General features: G+C 39.7%; 2 protein-coding genes across 7 annotated transcripts in view; one reads left to right on the top strand and one right to left on the bottom strand.

The window, feature by feature from the left end:
• Window positions 1-19,628, top strand: part of Evi5 (ecotropic viral integration site 5) — a 150,910-nt gene that overhangs the window by 41,429 nt on the left and 89,853 nt on the right. For all 6 annotated transcript variants that reach the window (XR_003713233.1, XM_028782374.1, XM_028782377.1 and 3 more), the window contains 3 exons: window positions 12,597-12,786; window positions 13,335-13,559; window positions 14,322-14,396. Coding sequence is in view for 5 of the 6 variants with exons in the window: in XM_028782374.1 (XP_028638207.1) it covers window positions 12,597-12,786; window positions 13,335-13,559; window positions 14,322-14,396 (490 nt within the window). In the remaining variant the exon portion in view is untranslated. The remainder of the gene's footprint in view (window positions 1-12,596; window positions 12,787-13,334; window positions 13,560-14,321; window positions 14,397-19,628) is intronic.
• On the bottom strand, window positions 2,086-3,673 carry LOC114633744 (ubiquitin-conjugating enzyme E2 D2B). The gene has a single exon (XM_028782379.1). It carries the CDS (start codon window positions 3,369-3,371, stop codon window positions 2,928-2,930), a length of 444 nt encoding a protein of 147 aa, XP_028638212.1. The 5' UTR covers window positions 3,372-3,673; the 3' UTR covers window positions 2,086-2,927.

Genomic DNA, 19,628 nt, shown 5'->3' on the forward strand with positions numbered 1-19,628 from the left:
CAGGGACAGGTGTGGTGAAGGATGGGAGTGCAAAGCCAGAACTCTTTTGTGCTTTTCAGTTACACAGTGTTACAGAGGGTTTTGTTTTTGTTTTTAGTGCTTGTTGCATGCAGGCTTTCATACACAAAGTAAGTGACCTCTGCTCTCAAAAGAAACAACAAATAAATAAACATAAGCCAAAGCCCAGAAAGAACCCAACAAAACAAAACAGCTACTCTTATCTATGTCCCACAAAGCCTATATACCACCTTGGGAGGTGGATATCTTGGTGCTGTTCAGTTCTCAGAGCCAGAGATAGAAAGCTCATCTGTTAGAGATAACACCTAAACTACCCCTCCCCTTTATAGTATTCCCTGATTCTCCATTCCTTACAGGATGTAAGAACCCATATGGTAAAGAGAATAAGTAAGTTTTAGAGGAACTTCTCAGTGGCCACAGACTTTTTAATCAGTGGTGCTACACCCCGTGTTCCCAGTTGTCAGGCTCAAGTCTGGAAGTTGTTGACCTTCAGTGTGTCCCCTACCACCACTGTTGATGCTGAAATTACATGGCCATCGGCCATCTGTTTTTGGGCCCTAAATTATTGACCACATTTAACAGTAAGAAATGAGAATACTTGATTTTAATGATATTTTTATAAAGTCTACATATTAAGGCAATTATAAATGCTTTTTTTCTGCGTGTCTTATCTGAATATAATCCTGTATCACTTAATGATAGATCTAGAAGAGGCACTGTGGTTGGTTTCACTATATGAGGATGAGTGTTTATACAAACTTTCCTGTTGCTTCTCAGCTGTAAATCTGTATATCATGTTGTTATTGTATAAAATAATGTAGTTGTAAGACAGTGATATTTATGTATCTAAACAGAAAAGGCACACAAAAATACAGCATCAAAGTTAACAACAATTGTTATGCTTGTGTATAGTATATACAGGGATTTTGCTGCAGGCTCTGAGCCAGTGAGTAAATGGAAGGCCTGGTATGCTATAACGCTGTGGGCTTTATATACCCTGTATATTCCATGAGTGTGAAGGTCCAGAACATTACACTGCCATAAGCTTTATACCTATAGGTACTGTATATTCCTGTGGAGTGGTGAGTGACAAGGCTCTGGGTACTACACTTCCTTAGGCTTTATGCATACTGTATATTTGTTATATGATTTATTATTTAGTTTTTTTTGAAACAAAGTCTATGTAGCCTGGACCAGCCTAGTGCTCGCTCTACTGACCAAGCTGGCCTTGAACTTGTAGTGCTTTTTCTGCCCCTGCCTCCCATGTGTTACAATTACTAATGTATGCCACAGTGTCTGTCTGTGCTATATTAGAGCTACATTTTTTTTCTTCAAACTTTTTTTTTTGGGGGGAGGCAGTATTAAGACAATCTCATAACTTAGTTTAAGCTGGCTTTGAACTTGTGATCTTCCTCTGTGTGTGCATGTGCATGTGTGTGTATCAGTGTAGAGATGCATTTTAAAGAACCTGATGCCTAGAGAATATCAGCTTGGCCGAAGAATGGCTTGGTTTTTGCAGTTATATTAGGAAGAAAATGCTGTTTCCGACAAAGTTGACGTCTCAAACAATGCTTTATTAGAATATGGATAGCAGAAGACTTCAAAAAGCTGCATACTCAGCACAATCGAAAATTGTGTGGCTGTCCTTTAAGTGTATTGCAAAGCAGTTATGTGGACATTTTACTGGATGATTGTGCTCTTTTCTGAGTTTGGTCAAAGCTACTCTTTAACTCACTAAATAGTAATGCTTTTTTTGTTTTATGTATGTACCTAGAAGTGTCACAAGGTTTTGGTAAAATGCATCTTAGTTTTATTAACAAAGCAAGTTTCTTACGTTTTATTTCTGGGAGGTTGGATATTCTTTCATGAAAATGCCTTTAAGCTTATGTTTCTACCTTGTTTAATAAAATTACTCTTAAAGTATCTTTTTAGCTATAAACTGGATTGTTTCATAATTTGAAAATGTGACCAATCTAAATGAAAGCATGACAAAGCTGAGGGAAAATCCACTAATTTCAGCTAAATAAGTTCTTAAAGTAAAAAAGCCTATTCACACAAATTTATGTAATGGCTAGAATAATTGGTTTATTACACAGATGAATCATTCTTGAATGTACACGCTCCAGAGGAGCAATTGGGTCTTTATACACAAGTTTTTTTCATCAAATTGAACTTTTACCCTTACATCCAAATGGATTAAGCAGTTAATATAATAAAAATAAGAGCTCTTAGTGATGAGTCAACGGAGAAACCACAAGTAAACCAAAGGATATGGAGAGAAAGTGTGAAAGGAAGAAGGTTGAGTCATTGAGGTATAAAAGATTTGAGAACAAAGCCAGTCACACTTGATGGACCGATAGCGCCAGTCTATTTTTGTTGACCAATTAGACTTTAAAATACAAGAGGTGGGTTGGCTTAATCTGGTTGGCTTTAATGTTCATTTAAGTTCTAGGTCTTTTGGAATAAAATGAGTACAGAAATGTTCATGTTCTTCACCTAGCTTTTCATAAATTTTAAAAATTTAAATTTAAATGGCTTCCACTTAAAAGCAATCTCGTCGTCTCTTGTAGGTTGGGTTCCTTCCCCCTTCTGAGCAGGGTTGTGTGCCCACCACCCCACACCTGTGGTTATCCAGATTAAGTCAATAAGGAAAACTTCTAATCTCACATCTAGTTATGCCTGGAGAACACTCCTCTGCTAGGAGACAGTGTTGGTACAGAAGCACAGTATTTCTGGTGTGTGCAGCATGCAGCAGTACTGTACATCAGATGAAGACCATGCACCAGGGAGGATCAGTCCGGTACAGCGTGGGTTCATGGGAACAGAACAGTCAAGTGGGAATCAAAAGGACTTTCTCTTTCAGAGTTCCCCTAGCTTTATTTGTAGAGGATATCCAATAATCTCTTTAGTCACATGGCATACTTCTGAGTCCATTCCCGAGCTGTTCTGTTGTACTTGTCTCTATCTGTTTTGTAGATCTGAGCAATCTCAGGCACTAAGGGATCATCTGGATTGGGATCACACAACAGAGAACTGATGGACAAAAGTACTTTTGAAATAGTTAGTGCTGGAGACCATTGTGACCGAAGAATATCAAGACAAATGCTGCCATTACTGTTAACATTTGGATGATAAATTCTTGTTGTAAATTCAACCTTAGGTGGTTTGAAGGGGTACTCTGTTGGGAAATCAATTGTCAAGAAAAATGCTCCGCCCTGATAGGGACTATCATTTGGCCCCATGATTGTAGCTTGCCAGTGGAACATATCTTCCCCGACAGGACCTGCTGAACACTGTGCTGGGGGATCCTGTGCCAGGTCGTTCAGTTCCTTGTGGATTCTCTTCAGAGCCATGGTGGAAGGCTGTCTTGGTGGGCCCCAGGTGGAACGAGGCAAGCACTGAGGGCTTGGGGCTGTCTTGTTGGTTTTGGATTAGCCGCAGAAGAGGAGGCGGGCAGTTCTGGCCTGGCCCTGGCAGAATGCGCTGAGGGCCGAGGCCCACTCAGCTTCCGGGCCAGCCACCGTGGACACTATCTGTCTTCACATCGGTTGGCGCATCACCCTGTAGCCGCCCTTTTTGTGCTGCCGCGGTAGCTATCTCTTCTGAGACCTTAGCCTTTGTGGATCCCTCCGCCGGAGCCTCTGCCCAGGGCTCGTGCCAGGCAGCCTAGCTGCAGCGGTACCGCAGAAAGACGCCGTTTGGGCAGCTCGGGAGGATGACGGTTGGTCAGGGATGATGTGGTTGGCAGTGTAGTAGGTTTTTGTTTGTTTGATTTGTAACACAACCATCATTACAAACTCGTAATAGGTTGTGCTATGATGTCATGATACAGCTGTCACCAGGTTACCAGATTTTACCTTTGGTTCACTTTCAACAAACCACTGACGACCTGCAGTTCACTTGGAAGAGACTTGTTGTGTCAAGTATTCCACAGTGTTTCAAATCTCAGAAGAAACTTTTTATTTTTTAACTTTTTAAGAAGAGAATTTTAATCTTTGTAATTAGAACTTTTGAGAAGAACATTCTAAAATTTTCTAGAATATTAAAGAAACTTGAGAAAGCAGCTATATTGTTCACACCTCTTCTTTTTACAAAGTGCTGAAAATAACCTTTCACTAAATAATTCATATTTTTAAACACATTTTGGAAAGTTTACAGTAATTAAAAGGGAGCTGTACATCTTCATTCCTACTCCCAGTTTTACGCCTTCTCTTTTATTTTAGGAAACAGTCAAGTAAAAAAGGAAAAACAAACCAGAATAAACAATAGCAAAACTAAAAAGCACAAGAAACACAGATATAAAAATAAAACCCATAATAACACAAAATTAGATCCTATAATATACAAGAAAATGACCAATAAGATTTTAAAAAGAAAGCCCAAACAAAGTAGTAAGAGACAAAAATAAAAACCTGTAAAACCACAAGTTAGTTTTGTATTGGCCATTTACTGCTGGGCATGGGCTCTGCTCTCAAGTATGGTTATATACCCAGTGAGATTCCATTAGAGAAAGCTAACCTTTTCTTTGCAAGTGGTTGTGAACTGGAGATGGCTTCTATGTCCACTTTCCCCTCTCAGTACTAGGACCCCATCTGACCAGGACTGGTAAGGGCTCTGTGTATGACGCCACAGTGTCCGAGTTTCTATGTGCATGATTCCTGCCGTGTCTAGAAGGCCTTGTTCCCTGTGTCCTCCATCCCCTGTGGCTCTTCCAGGCGTTCTGCCTCCTCCTCTGTACAGCTCTCTGATCTCTGCATAGAGGGGTTAATAAGACATCCCGTCTAGGACAGTGCTGCAGTATCTCTCAGTCTCTGCACACTGTCCGGCTGTAGGTCTCTGTATTGGTTTCCAGCTACTATAAGGAGAAGCTTCTCTAATAATGGCCAAGTGAGACACTGGTCTGTGTGTAGAGCAAATGTTGTTAGTCTTTTTGTTGCTATGTTACTTTAGCAGAACAATAGTCTTTGGTTTTCTCCTAGGCCTGTGGCCTATGCAGTCTCAGATTTTTGGCTACCTGAACAGTGTCAAGCATGGGTTCCATCTTGTGGAATGGGCCTTCAGTCCAATCCGATAGTGGCTAGGTATCCACAGTATTGGTGCTGCTATTGCAGTAGCATTCTATACAGACAGGTCACTATTTTTGAGAGTAAGGACTCAACTCCATGTAACTCATCCATGGCACTGGAAGTTTGATTTGGTGGTGTAAGATGTCTACTTGGGGTTCTCCATGTAGATTTCTTTTATATGTGTATAGATTTTAAGTAGCTCCTATAGGAATAGGTTTCTATATGACTTTGCAAATGGCCCTTAGTGTTAGGTGTCCCTCCTCAATATTCCCTCTCTGGTTCCACTCATCACTTTCCTTTTTAATCCTTCTGTTCCAGTCTCCTTAGCCCCAACCCCCACTGTCTTTGGTTCTATTTGGAGTAGAGTCTTCTGCAGGGCTCTAAATGTATAAAGTTTGATTTCTTCCGTACACAGTCATCTAGTTTGACCAGCACCATTTGTTGAAGATGCTGTCTTTTTTTCAGTGTACATTATTTTCCTTCTTTGGGTGTCCATACATGTATGCACTTATGTTTGGGTCTTGAATTTGATTCTGTTGTTCAGTGTGTTTCTTTTTATCACTATAAGTGTATTACAACTAGAAATCTGAGGTGATGATACCTTCAGCAGTTCTTTTATTATTCAGGATTGCTTTAGTAGTGTGTGTGTGTGTTTCCCTATGAAGGTGAAATTTTTTTTTTTTTCAATTTCTGTAAAGAATTGTGTTGGAATTTTGATGGCGATTGCATTGAATTTGTAGATTTGCTTTTGATAGGATGGTCATCTTTACTATATTAGTCCTACTGATCAATGAATGTTGGAGATCTTGCCAGCACTTGATATCGTCCCAATTTCTTTCTTTAATGTTTTAAAGTTTTTATTATACAAGGCTTCATTTGCTTGGTTAGAGTTACTGCAAGGTAATTTGTTTACATATTAATTTTTTGAAGTTGTTGTAAAAGGTACTGTTTCCTTGATTTCTTGCTTAGTCTGTTATTTGTATATGGGAAAACTTCTGATTTTTTTTGTGTTGATTTGTATCCTGCTTCTTTTCTGAAAGTGTTTTTTAGCTTTAGAAGTTTCCTGGTGGAGTTTTTGTTTTGCTTTGTTTTGTTTTCTTCAGAGATATGGTTTCTTTGTGTAGCTTTGATTGTCCTAAAACTAGCTCTGTAGACCAGGCTAGCCTTGGTGCTGGTATTAAAGGTGTGAGTCACCAGCACTCAGTTCCTGGTGGAGTTTTAAGGGTCATTTATATATAAAAATCATGCCATCTGCAAATAAAGATGCTTTGACTTCCTTCCTTCCTGTTTGTATCCCCTTGATCTCATTCAGTTGTCTAAATGCTCTAGCTAAGACTTCATGCAGTGTATGTTCTGAATAGGTATGGAGAGAGTGGACAGCCTTGTCTTGTTCCTGATTTTAGTAGCAATGTTTTGAGTTTCTCTTCATTTAGGTTGACATTGGCTGTGTGGGCTTGCTATAAATCACCTGTTTTATGTTGAGGTATGTCCCTTGTATCTCTAGAATCTCCAGGAATTTTATCATGAAAGGGTATTGGATTTTTTTCTCTTTTTTCCTTTTTTTTTTTTTTTTTGGTTTTTCGAGACAGAGTTTCTCTGTGTAGTCCTGGCTGTCCTGGAACTCACCCTGTAGATCAGGCTGGCCTCAAACTCAGAAATCTGCCTGCCTCTGCCTCCCAAGTGCTGAGATTAAAGGCATGTGCTACCACTGCTCATCTAAAGATTTACTTATTTTTATTTATTTTACACTGTAGCTGCCTTCAGACACATCAGAGGAAAGCATCAGATCTCATTATGACAGTTATGACCCTCCATGTGCTTGCTGGGAGTCGAACTCAGGACCTCTGTTAGAGTAGTCAGTGCTCTTAGCCTCTGAGCCATCTCTCCAGCCCTGGATTCTTTCAAAGGCCTTTTCTGCATCTAATGAGATGATCGTGTGGTTTTGTCTTTCAGTCTGTTTATATAGATGGTTTACATTTGTCCGTTTACATGTAATGAACCATCCCTGCATCTCTGGGATGAAACCTACTTGTATCTTAGTAACTGTGTCCTTGTAAAAAGAACTGGGCAGTATTCCTTCTGTTTCTGTTTTGTGCAATGATTTGAATAGTATTGGGATTAACTCTTCTTTGAAAGTCTGGTAGAATTCTGTACTAAAACCATCTGGTCCTGGCATTTTGGTAGGAGTATGTATTGAGAAAATTATCCATTTCTTTTAAATTTTATAATTTGGTGGAGTTCAAGTTCTTGAACAAAAGGGACATAACAGCAAACACTAAGAAAGAAAGGAGTTTAAATGCAGTTATGTCCCTTTTGTCTCTGATCTTGTTAATCTGAATAGTCTCTTTTCCACCTTGTAGTTAATCTGGCTAAGGGTTTATCTTGCTGACTTTTGTCCAGAACCAACTCTTCCCTTCGTTTAAACTTTGTATTTGTTCTGATTGGATAATTTCAGCCCTGAGTTTGATTATTACTTGCTGGAGACTGTTTTGGGTATTAGTTCTCTCTTTGTTGTGAAGCTTTCTAAGTGGAAACCTGGGATCTCTCCAGTTTTTTTCAGGAGGGCACTTAGTGCTATGAAATTGCCTTCTCTTAGCACTGCTTTGGTTACATTACATCCCATAGTTTTGAATATTTTGTGTTTTCATTTTCATCCAATTCAAAGAAAGTGTTTAATTTCCTTTTCCATTTTGATCTTGACCCATTCTTCAGTAGTGGGTTGTTCAGTTGGTGTCCAACTTTAATTGGTAGCAGTCTCATAGGATGCAGGGTAATATTTCAGTTTTCTTTTATCTATTGAGATTTGCTTTGTGTCCAGTTACGTGTTCAGTTTTGAAGAGCATTCCATGTGCTGCTGAGAAGAAAGCATAGTCTTATTGTTTGGGGAGAAATGTTCTGTAACTATCTGCTAAGTATGTTAGGTTTATGATATTATTGAACTCTAGGATTTCTCTCTTTAGTTTTTGTCTGGATGATCTATAGGTGAAGGCTGGGTATTGAAATTATTTGTTATCAATATATGATTTTACCTGTAGAAGTTTTTTCTTTATGAACTTGGGTGCCCTTGTGTTTGGTGTATACATGTTTAGAATTACACAATCTTTGCGGGTTTTCCTTTGAATGTGTAATGTTCTTCCCTATCCCTTATGCTTAATTTTATTTTGAAGCCTTATTTTGTCAGATATTGAAATGGCTCCACCTGCTTACTTCTTGGATTCATTTCCTTGGAGTATGTTTTCTGTCCCTTTTCCCTGAGGTATTGTCTATCCTTGATGGTAAGGTGTATTTCTTGGATGCAGCAGAAGGATGAATTTTGTTTTCTAATTCATTCTGTTAGTCTGTATCTTTTTATTGGGGGAAAATTAAGACCATTAATACTGAAACTTATCCCTGAACAATGTTCCTTTTATTTTGTTGGTGTGGAGTTTTCATCCGTCTTTTGATTCACTGTCTTGGTATGATGTATTCCTTGTGTTTTTTTGGGCATGGGTAACTTCTTCAGATTAAAGCTTTCCCTATGACACTTTCTATAGAGCTGGATTGGTAGATAGATAATGTTTAAATTTGGTTCTTATTATGCTCTATTTCCCTATGTTCGTATATTGTGATTGATATAATCTGGGCTAGCATCTGTGGTCTCTTAGAGTTTGTAGAGTATTCATTCAGGCCTGTCTGGTTTTAGAGTCTTCATTGAGAAGTCAGGTGCTTTTCTAATGGCTCTGCTTTTATATGTTACTCGGTCTTTTCCCTTGTAGCTTTTACTATTCTGTCTTTGTTTATTATGTGTGTTGAGAATTTCTTTTCTGGTCCTGTCTGTATGGTTCTTGTACCATGATAGGGACCCCCTTCTTTAGGTTAGGGAAAATTTCTTTATGATTTTGTTGAAAATATTTTTGTGCCTTTGATTTGGTGGTGGTGGTCATGGTTCTCCTTCTCCTCCTCTTCTTTTTCTTTCTGTAATTTGTAGATTTTCATAATGTCCCAGATTTCCTGGATGTTTTATGCCTGAATGTTTTTAGATTTAACATTTTCTTTGACTGAGGTATTCTATTTCTGCTACCTTGTCTTCAACCTGAGATTTTCTCTTCCATGTCTCGTGCTCTGTTTGATATGCCTTACCTCTGAGGTTTTTGTCTGTTGGGGTTTTCTTTATGTCCCTCTCTGCACCTTCAGGCCTTAACTGTTATACTCATTTCCTTCTACTGTCTGTGCTCTCATAGACTTCTGTAAGGGATTCGTTCATGTGTGTTAGGTCCTTAACTGTATTCATAATTGCTACTTTGAAGTTCTTGTCTCATGCCTCAGCTCTATTGCCTTTCTTATGGCTTACATAGTAGGGTTGGGTTCCTGGGTTCAGGTGGAGACTTTTGCCTAGGATAGTAATCATTGTGTTTTTTGCATTGGTGTCTTTGCATTGAGGCTTAGCACGATTGAGATGCCTGTAGATGCTGATTTCTGGTCTTGTCTTTGTTGAGTGAGTGTTCCATCCCTTGGCGTCTGTTGCCCTCTCTGGATCATAGGAAAATGTGGTTGTGGGTTGCCTGGTAGGGAGTGCTTCTTAGGTTGGTGGGTGGCAGAGAGGAATAGAGGTAAGCTAGGAGAACAGGCTGAGAACAGCTTCAAGAAAGATCCAAGGGGATCTTATCCACACCGAAAGGTGGGGGCAGAGTCCTCAGGCTGTTTGTATAGTTGGAAGAGGGTATCCTACAAGCTAATTGCAGTAAGGCAAAGAATAATAAAGGGTAGGGAGTCCCTGTCAGCCTTGGCCATGGGGGTTGGGGGTACAGGTAGGAAATACAGGGAGGGCAGAGAAAAGTTCACAGGAAGGAGTAAATTGGAGACTAAACCAACTGTTCAGCAACAGTCCCTAGGGAATGGATTGGAGGTGGGGGACTGCCGCTGGGGTTGGGCCTGGAGAGAAGAGGGACCTCCAAGCTGACTTCTGTATGTAGGGCTCTGGGTGAGACTGGAGGGATTGTAATGGAAGACAGGAAGTAGAATGAAAATTGCACACTTCAGTCCAGGATTGGGGTGTCCACTGGGGAGGCCCAAGACAGTATTGTTGGCTGACCCAAAGGAATGGGTATGACTAGGAAGCAGGGCTTAGTGGCCCCCAGAAAGGGGGAAAGCTGGGTCTGCTGCAGTGTTTGGCATCCCCAGGGAATGGAGGTGGACTGAAAGGAGAGGGATCTGCAGGTTCATTTCATAATCTGACACTGGTTTCTGAGAGGCGTGTTGACTCCATGCTGGCTAGATTTGGTGTTTGGAGACTTTAGAGTTAGTGTGATTTAAATTGTGCTTCTGTGTTGTGTAAAGACATTGGACTGTCTTTACGTGATTATTGCCTATTTCATTATCTTCCTGTCTTCTTTGCTTCTAACAATATTTGGGAAAATTTTAAATTATTTAAATTGCTATTGCTATGAAAATATATTAAATGTTTTCCAAATAAGAGTAGAACTTATTTGTTTTTATAATTTATAATATAGTATGATTTATAGTATATCTTCTAGATATATGTACAGGCTTTTTAAAACTTTGGTATTATAACATTCTTTTTGCTTAATATACTTGCACTGGACTGAATACTGTAAGGGCTATAAAGATGTTACCGATCTGACTTCCGAAAGGTAAGATCTTATAATCACAAAATAGGATTTAACTCATGTTTCTTTTCTGCCTCAGTACTCATATTTTTTTAAAGTAGTACTGAGAACATTTGTTGTCCCCCAAACAGATGATTGTTTTGAGAATTTACTGAAAGTGACATTAGACAAATTGTACGTCTCCTATCTGAACCCTTTATCATTTTTGACCACATTTTCTAGACTTCCTTTACAACCTATGCATATGTGATTGAAATTGGGAACTTAATACTGTAACGAGTCATGGAGTAGAGTTTTGATTTTTCAGGGCAAGGTTTCTCTGTGTTGCCTTGGCTGTCTTGGAACTTGTTCTGTAGATCAGATTGGGCTCAAACTTACAGAGATCCACTTGCCTCTATCTCTCAAGTGCTGGATTTATGGCATGCACCACCACCACCTGGCTGGAATGGATGTTTTACATTTCCTTAACCATCTTTGTTTTGAGAGGACCCTAAAACATGGCTGCAATCTCAAAAGCCACCAGGGATCTTAAGAGACAAACCCAGTTTTATAAGACAAGCTGAGTGATGTTCAAAGCTATTGGTTAGCCTGGGCTGTGGGCTAATGAGGGATTATAGAGCATAGGAGATTTCCATACTTACTGCTACTGGCTAGTAATCTGAGCCTGGTTTTGCCACATCTTTACGTATAATGTATAATTGCAACACACACACAGACACACACAGACACACAGACACACACACACACAGACACTTTGGATAGATAGGCTATACATGTATGTAGAACAGGAAAAAAGAGAAGGGATTTGGTCAATCATTGGTCCCATAGTCAATGTGGGATTTAAGGGTTAGTGAATCCATAGATTCTATTGAGTTTTTTCCAAATATATGTACCCCATAGAGCCACCCCACCCAAGTCTCCCTAATTTGAATGTAAAACATCTAAAAATAACACTATCCATCTATCTACCTACCTACCTATCTATTATCTATTTGTCTGTATATCTACCTATCATCTGTCTATCATGTATCTATCTACCTATCTATCATCTGTCTATCTATCTATCTATCTATCTATCTATCTATCTGGGGGCATTTGTCAAGGTCAGAGGATAACTTGTAGGAGTTGCTTCTCTCCTTCTACCATGTGAGCCCCAGGGATTGAACTTAGGTCATCAAAGTGCCTTGACCTGTTAAGCCTATTGGTCCTTGAATTGTTTTTGAAATTGTCCAGGCTGGTCTTAAAACTCTTGGGATTAAGTGAACTTCCTGATAGGTGAGTCTATTCTGAGATTCTGAGACTATTGGTGTGCACCACTGTGCTGTGCACCACTGTGCTGTGCTTCCTTCCTTGTTTTGTTTGTTTTTAAAGTATTTCTTTTGTGCGTGATGTTGTGGCACACATGTATAGGTCAGAGAAGAACCCAGGGGAGTCAGTTCTTTTCTTCCATTATGTGGGCACTGGAGATTGAACTAAGGGTGTTAGATTTGGCAGCAAACACTTTATTCTCATTGGCTCCTTTATTTTCAGTGGCAATATGAATTATAGTGGGGCTGATTGTATTAAATGCTTATAATACATTTTACTGGTTCAGCTTTTTAATTGCTATGTGTAGTGAAAAAGTGCAAAAGTTGCTGATTTCAACCAAACAAAAATTGTTAAAACTGTAACTTAGAGCTGGCATGATGGTACTTGTCTTTAATCTTTTTGGGAGGCAGAGGCAGGTGGATCTCTGAGTTCAAGGCCAGCCTGGTCTACAGGGTGAGTTTCAGGACAGCCAGGGCTACAAAGAGAAACCCTGTCTTAACAACAAAAAGTAATTATCATTGTGAAGTTTTTAAATGATGTCCTTACTTTATCTAGTATCATGTAAGATGGTATCTTAAACAGTTTTAATTTTGTTTAGATTAATAGAAACAGACAGTAAGTCTTTAAGATCAGTGAATGGATCAAGAAGAAACAGTGGCTCCTCTCTTGTATCAAGTTCGTCAGCCTCCAGCAACCTCAGCCACCTAGAGGAAGACTCGTGGATTCTTTGGGGAAGAATTGTGAATGAATGGGATGATGTACGCAAGAAGAAAGAGAAGCAAGTGAAGGTATTTGCTTTGTTTACTGAAGTTCTTTCTCTTATCCCAAGGGTAAGAGACCTGGACTTGTAGGGTGTTAGGAAAAACGGAAGGATTCTTCTAGAAACCTGTGTGCTGTGTTAGGAAAAGGTTGCCTTTATGTCTTCATCATCTGTGCTTGATAGAAGTCTAGGTTGTAGAAATTCAAAGTTGAAAATTTTTAGAAGTTAAATTCTCCCATTTTGTAAATTCAGAAATGAAGTTGTGACATTCCGTGTTAGTGTTTTGCCTTTTTCCTTCAGCAGCCCTTTGACTGACAGTGCACTAGCACGATGTGTGTGGGCCTTCATACTTTCAAAGGCCTCAGTGAGATGACGACAATTTATCATGGCTTTGTAGCCTCTGATCAGAGCTTACCCAAGGCCAAATCGTAGCCTATTTAAAAAATTTCATTATTATTTAACAAACTTTGTAAATTATAAAATTCATAAGGCTTTCCATTTCAACACTCCCCTCCCTAGAACTCTTGGATTACAAGGTATAAGACATTTAAATTTTTGTTTTCTTTTTGTTTTTAGGAGCTTGTTCGTAAAGGGATACCCCACCACTTCAGAGCAATAGTTTGGCAACTTTTATGTAATGCACAGAGTATGCCAATTAAGGACCAGTATTCAGAACTCCTGAAAATGACTTCACCTTGTGAAAAACTGATCCGAAGGGACATTGCTAGAACTTACCCAGAACACAACTTTTTTAAGGAAAAAGATAGCCTTGGACAGGAGGTTTTATTTAATGTAATGAAGGTGAGCTCTGTTTACTCATTTTTTAAATAAAAGAAATGATTTTGTAAGAGGTTGAAATTACACATTTCCATAATGAAGCATGAATTTCCATTATATTCAGGTACTTGGGTGATAACTTAGTTTTAGTGCTTTAATTCTGATACTTCATCAACATGTAGTTTGGGGAACTTATTAGAAAACTTGTCACATTATTTACCATTGGTTGACAAAAAAGATACTTACTCTCACCGACTATTGCAGGGTGCTTTATGAGGATAGATGGATGGTTCACACTCTAACAGCTTCATGACCTTTGAGAATAGTCTTAGTTGTTAGTGTGCTCGGCTCTTTAAAAGTTTACTCTTGGTTCTTCAGTATTGCCTTCCCAGTTTCTTTTTCTCCCATCTACCTCTGTGAAATTCTAACTTCTTAAATCATTTGAATTTTGTTGTTTTACCTTAGCTGTATGTACTATTTACCTCTCTCAGATAAAAATTTTACTTGACTTTTAAGCTCTGTGACCTTTCTGAGTACAGATTGCTTTATTTTCTTTGTCCTCAGGAGCTGCCACTTTCTTATTTGGAAATTGTCAAAATAAATTTTATGTAATAAACTATTTGCTTTTTAAATATTTATAGAATAACATCTCCAACAAGTAAGCAAGAGCTTTTTACAAAAATAAATGAACTTTTAATTTAACTGTCTCACCAATTTTAGGTTTTTGGAGAAGAAAGATAGAATATACACGTTGAAGTATTTTGAACATCATATCTTACTTTTTAGGCGTACTCCTTAGTGGATCGTGAGGTTGGGTACTGTCAGGGCAGTGCTTTCATCGTTGGGTTGTTGCTTATGCAGGTGAGTTAACGCATGTAAGTAGTAACTGTCTTAAGTTCTTAAGGTCAAATGGAGAATTTAAAAACCATCTTCAGTGTCACTGAGTTAAGCAGATTTGTGTTATCCCCTTTAACATAACGTACATAGTAATTTACACTTGAACTTTGAAAGTAAATGACATATGGTAATACTCTCTTACCACCAAAAGAAATTTCACGTCCTGTTATCCTCTTCCCTCCACTCACCTCCCTCTGTCCTTCTGCCTCCTCTTCCCTCTTCTCTCCTCTTCCTTCCTTCCTCTTCCCTCCTCTCTCCACCTTCCTTCCTCTATCTTTCTCCTTTCTTCTTCCTTTTCTGGAGATCGAACCTAAGACTTCATATGCTGTATCACTGAGCTGCAGGCCCAGCTTTTTTTTTTTCAGGCCCAGCTTGCTTGCTTGCTTGCTTGCTTGCTTTCTTTCTTTTTTTTTTTTTGTTTTTCGAGACAGGGTTTCTCTGTGTAGTCCTGGCTGTCCTGGAACTCACTCTGTAGACCAGGGTGGCCTCAAACTCAGAAATCCCAGGCCCAGCTTTCTAACTTGAAAAAATAATTGCAAAATCTTTTTATATGTACTCTGTATGTGATCATGTGTTGTGAGTCAACTTTGTGTGGCCATGTGTGTGGTCAGACACAACTTGGAGGGATTGGCAAGGCCTTTGCCTGTTGAACCTTCTTGCCAGCTCCTTGACTTCTTTTTTATGTTTCTGTAGACTTTATTTTAGTTATCTGTGTGGGAGGGTTGTGCACATGCCTTTAGTGCCTGTGTGGTTCAGAAGTGGGTATTAAATTTTCAGCTTCCCAACATGGATGCTAGGGACCAAACTTGGGTCCTCTGCAAGAGCAGTATGAGATTTTTAACTGCTGAGCCATCTTTCCCAGCCTCCCCCTTTATTTCTTAATATATGCAAGTGTACCAAGATGTAGCGAGCCGTTTTGCTGCTCCGGTCCGAGGGTCAGGGAACAGAGAGAGAGTGGGGACAGGGACACAAAGAATGGAGACAAGACGAAGTCTGGTCAAAGACAAGGTCTGCCTGCTGGAGACAGAGTCTGAGTCTGTCTGCTCTCTGTCGAGTCTGTCTAGTCGAAGTCTGTCTGGAGACGAAGTTTGTCTGTTCTGAGTAGTCTGTCTGCTCTCTGCCTCTGACTCTCCATCGAGTCTGTCTAGCTCTCTGTCGAGTCTGACTAGCTCTGACTCTGGGTCTGCCCTGGCCTCTCCTTTTATATCTCTCCTGAGTCAATCAAGTGCTGGGATTAAAGGTGTGTGCCTGGCCTTGACTGAAAGGATCAAGATAATTATCAGAGTGTGTTCAGCTGTTGTAAACAAGTCTCTTGTCAAGGTACATGGTTCAAGATGGCTGCAAAGATAATAGCCGATTTCGGCTCAGAGTTGGCTCCCAACACCAAGATATTCTACAAAAACTTTTTACCTGTTTTAAATTTTATTTGTCAACATTTGATGGGGAGTAATCTTTTCCCAACCAAGGATGATAAGACTAAAATTTCATTTAAAGTCTTATTTATGTGATTTTCATGTTTGGAAATATATATAGGCATGTTATATATCATCTAGCTATAGGCTTGTTATTTATGTTTTGTACTAAAGTTGTGTTACTCAGCTATCTTTACTGTCCCAGAGATTTGACGTTGTTATTGACTAATTTTGGAGTGGATTTGGGGACAATTCTTAGAATTTAGGAGTAGGACAATATAATTTTGAAGGGAAATGACATACATTAATTAATCTCTTTAGCTTTGTTGAAAATTTGTTTATTCTATTTTCCTTCTTATTTAGTCTCAGAGTTCCAGGCCTGGAGAATGACTTGATGTGAGTTGTGTAGGCTGCTGCTTGAGTCTCAGTTCAGCAGTCACTTGGGCTGGATTAGTTTTCGTTTCTGGTTTAGATACTCTTAATTTGGGTACATTGTGAGAGTTACATAAAGTTATACAGGTGTAAGTCTGGCCTGGCATTTGGCACATGCCAGGCATTTAGAGGCTCATATGTCTTTAAGTAGATGAAGCAGAGAAGGAATCAGAAACCCTTTTTCATACTTGACGTCTGTTTCCTACTGTGTCAGGACTCTTCCATTCCGTTTTGTCTGTTTCTCAGGTGCTAGGGATAGAACCCAGGGCTTCATGCTCACTGAGCACCTGCTCTCCTACTGCTATAGCCCTAACAAACTGACTGCCACTCACCATGAGGTGTAAGAACTGCTAGCCATGGTTGCTATAGGGTTTTTTCCCATGTATGATAAAGCTGGATTATCACTTACATAGCATGAAAGTATGTATGTTAATGTTCATGCAGTTAGATCTTCCACAAAGTTTTGGTCTTTCTGATTTGTAAATAGTTGTCACTGGTACACCTTTTTACTATTAAATTCAAATATTGTTATTATCAGTCTAGTGAATTTTGCCACAAATTTCTTCTTTTATATTAACTTCAAAGTAACATTGTAGTATTCATCTCCGCTGAGCATCTAGACTCTGGATTCTAGAGAGCAGTGTTTTTCTTCTTGATGAATGAGTCTTGCAATGGCTGACACAGCTGCATTGCTGGAGTTTGCTGTGCAGCAGCTATACCACCTCAGTTTCCATTTGCTCCAACAATTTTTCACTGATTATTTAGCGTCAGGAAATGGCCTCTTGGGTCTTCTAAGTTTCTTGTTTCCTGAACCTTCTGTACCTCCACAAGAGAGTACTTTAGTCTTGGAGAAATAGCCACACAAGAAGTAGAAAACAGCTTTCAACCTTTGGTGTGGCTGCAGGGCCTGAGATATTAACTGCCTGCCATGCTCACTGGAAGAAGAAGTCAAAAGCTAGAGAACTTAATGATATGACTAGAGGGTTGGTAGAGAGGTGACTCTGCAGTTTGAGGATGCTGCATTAAAGTTTGTGGAGGAGTAAATGGCTTGTATTGGTTGGCATGAGTTTTAGGAAGCAGACACTGATTCTGTGGAAGTGGCCCTGAAGTTCAAGGTGATACTTTGCTAACTCTTTCAAGTGATGTCTGTGTGTGTGGATGGGAGCGGGGGCTTGGAGGGAGAATAAAGTAACTACCTTAGGGTATAGCATGCTGGAGTATGAGATTGAGGATATAAGCAGAAGTTTGGAAATAGAGTCAGATGAGGAGAACCATATAAAATGGAGAATTCTGGGATCTTGGGCTTCTTTCCAAGATTGACATAAGTCAGTGGGGACTTTAGGGCTTGAATTACTATAGGGATGGTTTCTACAGAAGAATGTGGCTGTGTTAGGACAGAGGGAAGACATGCAGGTGCCTTCTGTCTCTGGCTGTGTTGGGTAAAATGTATTTTGTCATTTGCAAACATCTTCAGTAAGTGGGATACTGAGAGATTTTTTGGGATAGTCTCTTTTAAAATGTATCTACAGAGCTGGGTGGGGGTGGTACATGCCTTTAGTTCCAGTACTTGGGAGGTAGAGGCAGGTGGATCTCTGAGTTCGAGGCCCGTCTGGGCTACAAAGTGAGTTCTATGACAGCCAGGGCTACACAAACAAACCCTATTTCAGGAAAGCAAAACAAAACAAAGCAAAACAAAAAACCACAAACACCCAAAAGAAATGTATTTACAGACTGCAAATGAAGATTGGGAAACTATATTATTTTTAGAAAGATACCTAGCTATTTGGATGCTATTCCTCAAATATTTTTAATGCTTTTTAAAATTTATTTTCTTATTAGGTATTTCCTAGTGTTTTACACTTTTTTTTGTTTTCTCTCGAGGCAGGGTTTCTCTGTATAGCCCTGGCTGTCCTGGAACTCACTCTGTAGACCAGGCTGGCCTCGAACTCAGAAATCTGCCTGCCTCTGCCTCCCAAGTGCTGGGATTAAAGGTGTGCGCCACCACCGCCTGGCTCAGGAATGGAAACTTAATAAAACATATTTTAAGAAACTATTAAAGGAGATGAGGAATTATCTAAGGAAAGAGCAGCCCTGGAAGACAGACAGTACAGATACCCTAAGATAGAACAAGATGCCTGTGGTGGCCTGAATCAGAATGGTCCCACTTTGGAAAGGATTAGGAGGTGTGGCCTTGTTGGAGGAGGTGTGTTACTGGCTGTGGGTTTTAGGATTCAAAAGCTCACACCAGGCCCAGTATCTATATCTCTCTATATCTCTCCTCCCCCCCTCCCTCTCTCCCCTTTACCCCTTTCTCCCTCTCTCTCCACCTCCAACCCTGACTTATGGATCAGATGTGAGCTCTCAGCACTGCTCCAGTGCCACACCTGTCCGCCTGCTTCTTGCCATGCTCCCCCACCATGATGGCCACGGCCTCACCCTGAAATTGTAAGCAAGCCCTCAAAACCTACTTTCTTTTGTAAGTTGCCTTGATCATGGTGTTTCTTCACAGCAACAGAAAAAAGTAACTACAACAAACCTTAAGATGGAATCCCGCTGGCATGCTTGGTCAGCAAGCAGAGACCACTAAGCTAGAAGGTATGCTGTGAACAAAGTGCAATCTGTACAAGCACTTAGCAGATCCAAGCAGAGTAAAAAGGTAGCCAGATTAAACTTATATTACTCAAAAGAAGTCATGAGTAAGCTAGGCGGTGGTGACACACACCTTTAATCCCAGCACTTGGGAGGCAGAGGCAGGCGGATTTCTGAGTTCGAGGCCAGCCTGGTCTACAGAGTGAGTTCCAGGACAGCCAGGGCTACACAGAGAAACCCTGTCTTGAAAAACCAAAAAAAAAAAAAAGTTTCCATTCCTGACTTACATAAATAGCAGTTTGTCTCCCCAACACTCTCACCTATTCTAATTTATTTCCATAGAATTCATCACCACCGACATATAAATATAATTTATTCTATGTGTTATCTGTCTGTCTCTAGAAAGTTTAAGCTCCTTGAGAGTAATGTTTACATGTGTTTTGTGGACCTTAGTCTTGTATTTAGGAAAAGAAAACTATCTACCTGTAAATGGATACTTGTTGATTAGATTAGATAGGTTCAATTCAAGGTAGTATGGCCATAGACATATAGGTTGATTAAATTACTGAATTAGACAAGTTGAAGCAGTTGGTTTCCATTTTCAGGTTTGGAAGCCTGAGACTGCCTGATTTTGTTAATTGTACTGCTTTTTATATTGTACCGTATATCCATTCAAAACGTTGTCTGTAAGCTAAGTGCAGTGTCCAGAACCCTTGTGAGAAAGGCAAGTGTGACAGCTTGCTTGTGCAGTCCCAGTGCTAGA

This window comes from Grammomys surdaster, unplaced genomic scaffold (genome assembly GCF_004785775.1).
Source record: "Grammomys surdaster isolate TR1022 unplaced genomic scaffold, NIH_TR_1.0 751, whole genome shotgun sequence".
In the NCBI taxonomy this organism is placed as follows: Eukaryota; Metazoa; Chordata; class Mammalia; order Rodentia; family Muridae; genus Grammomys; species Grammomys surdaster.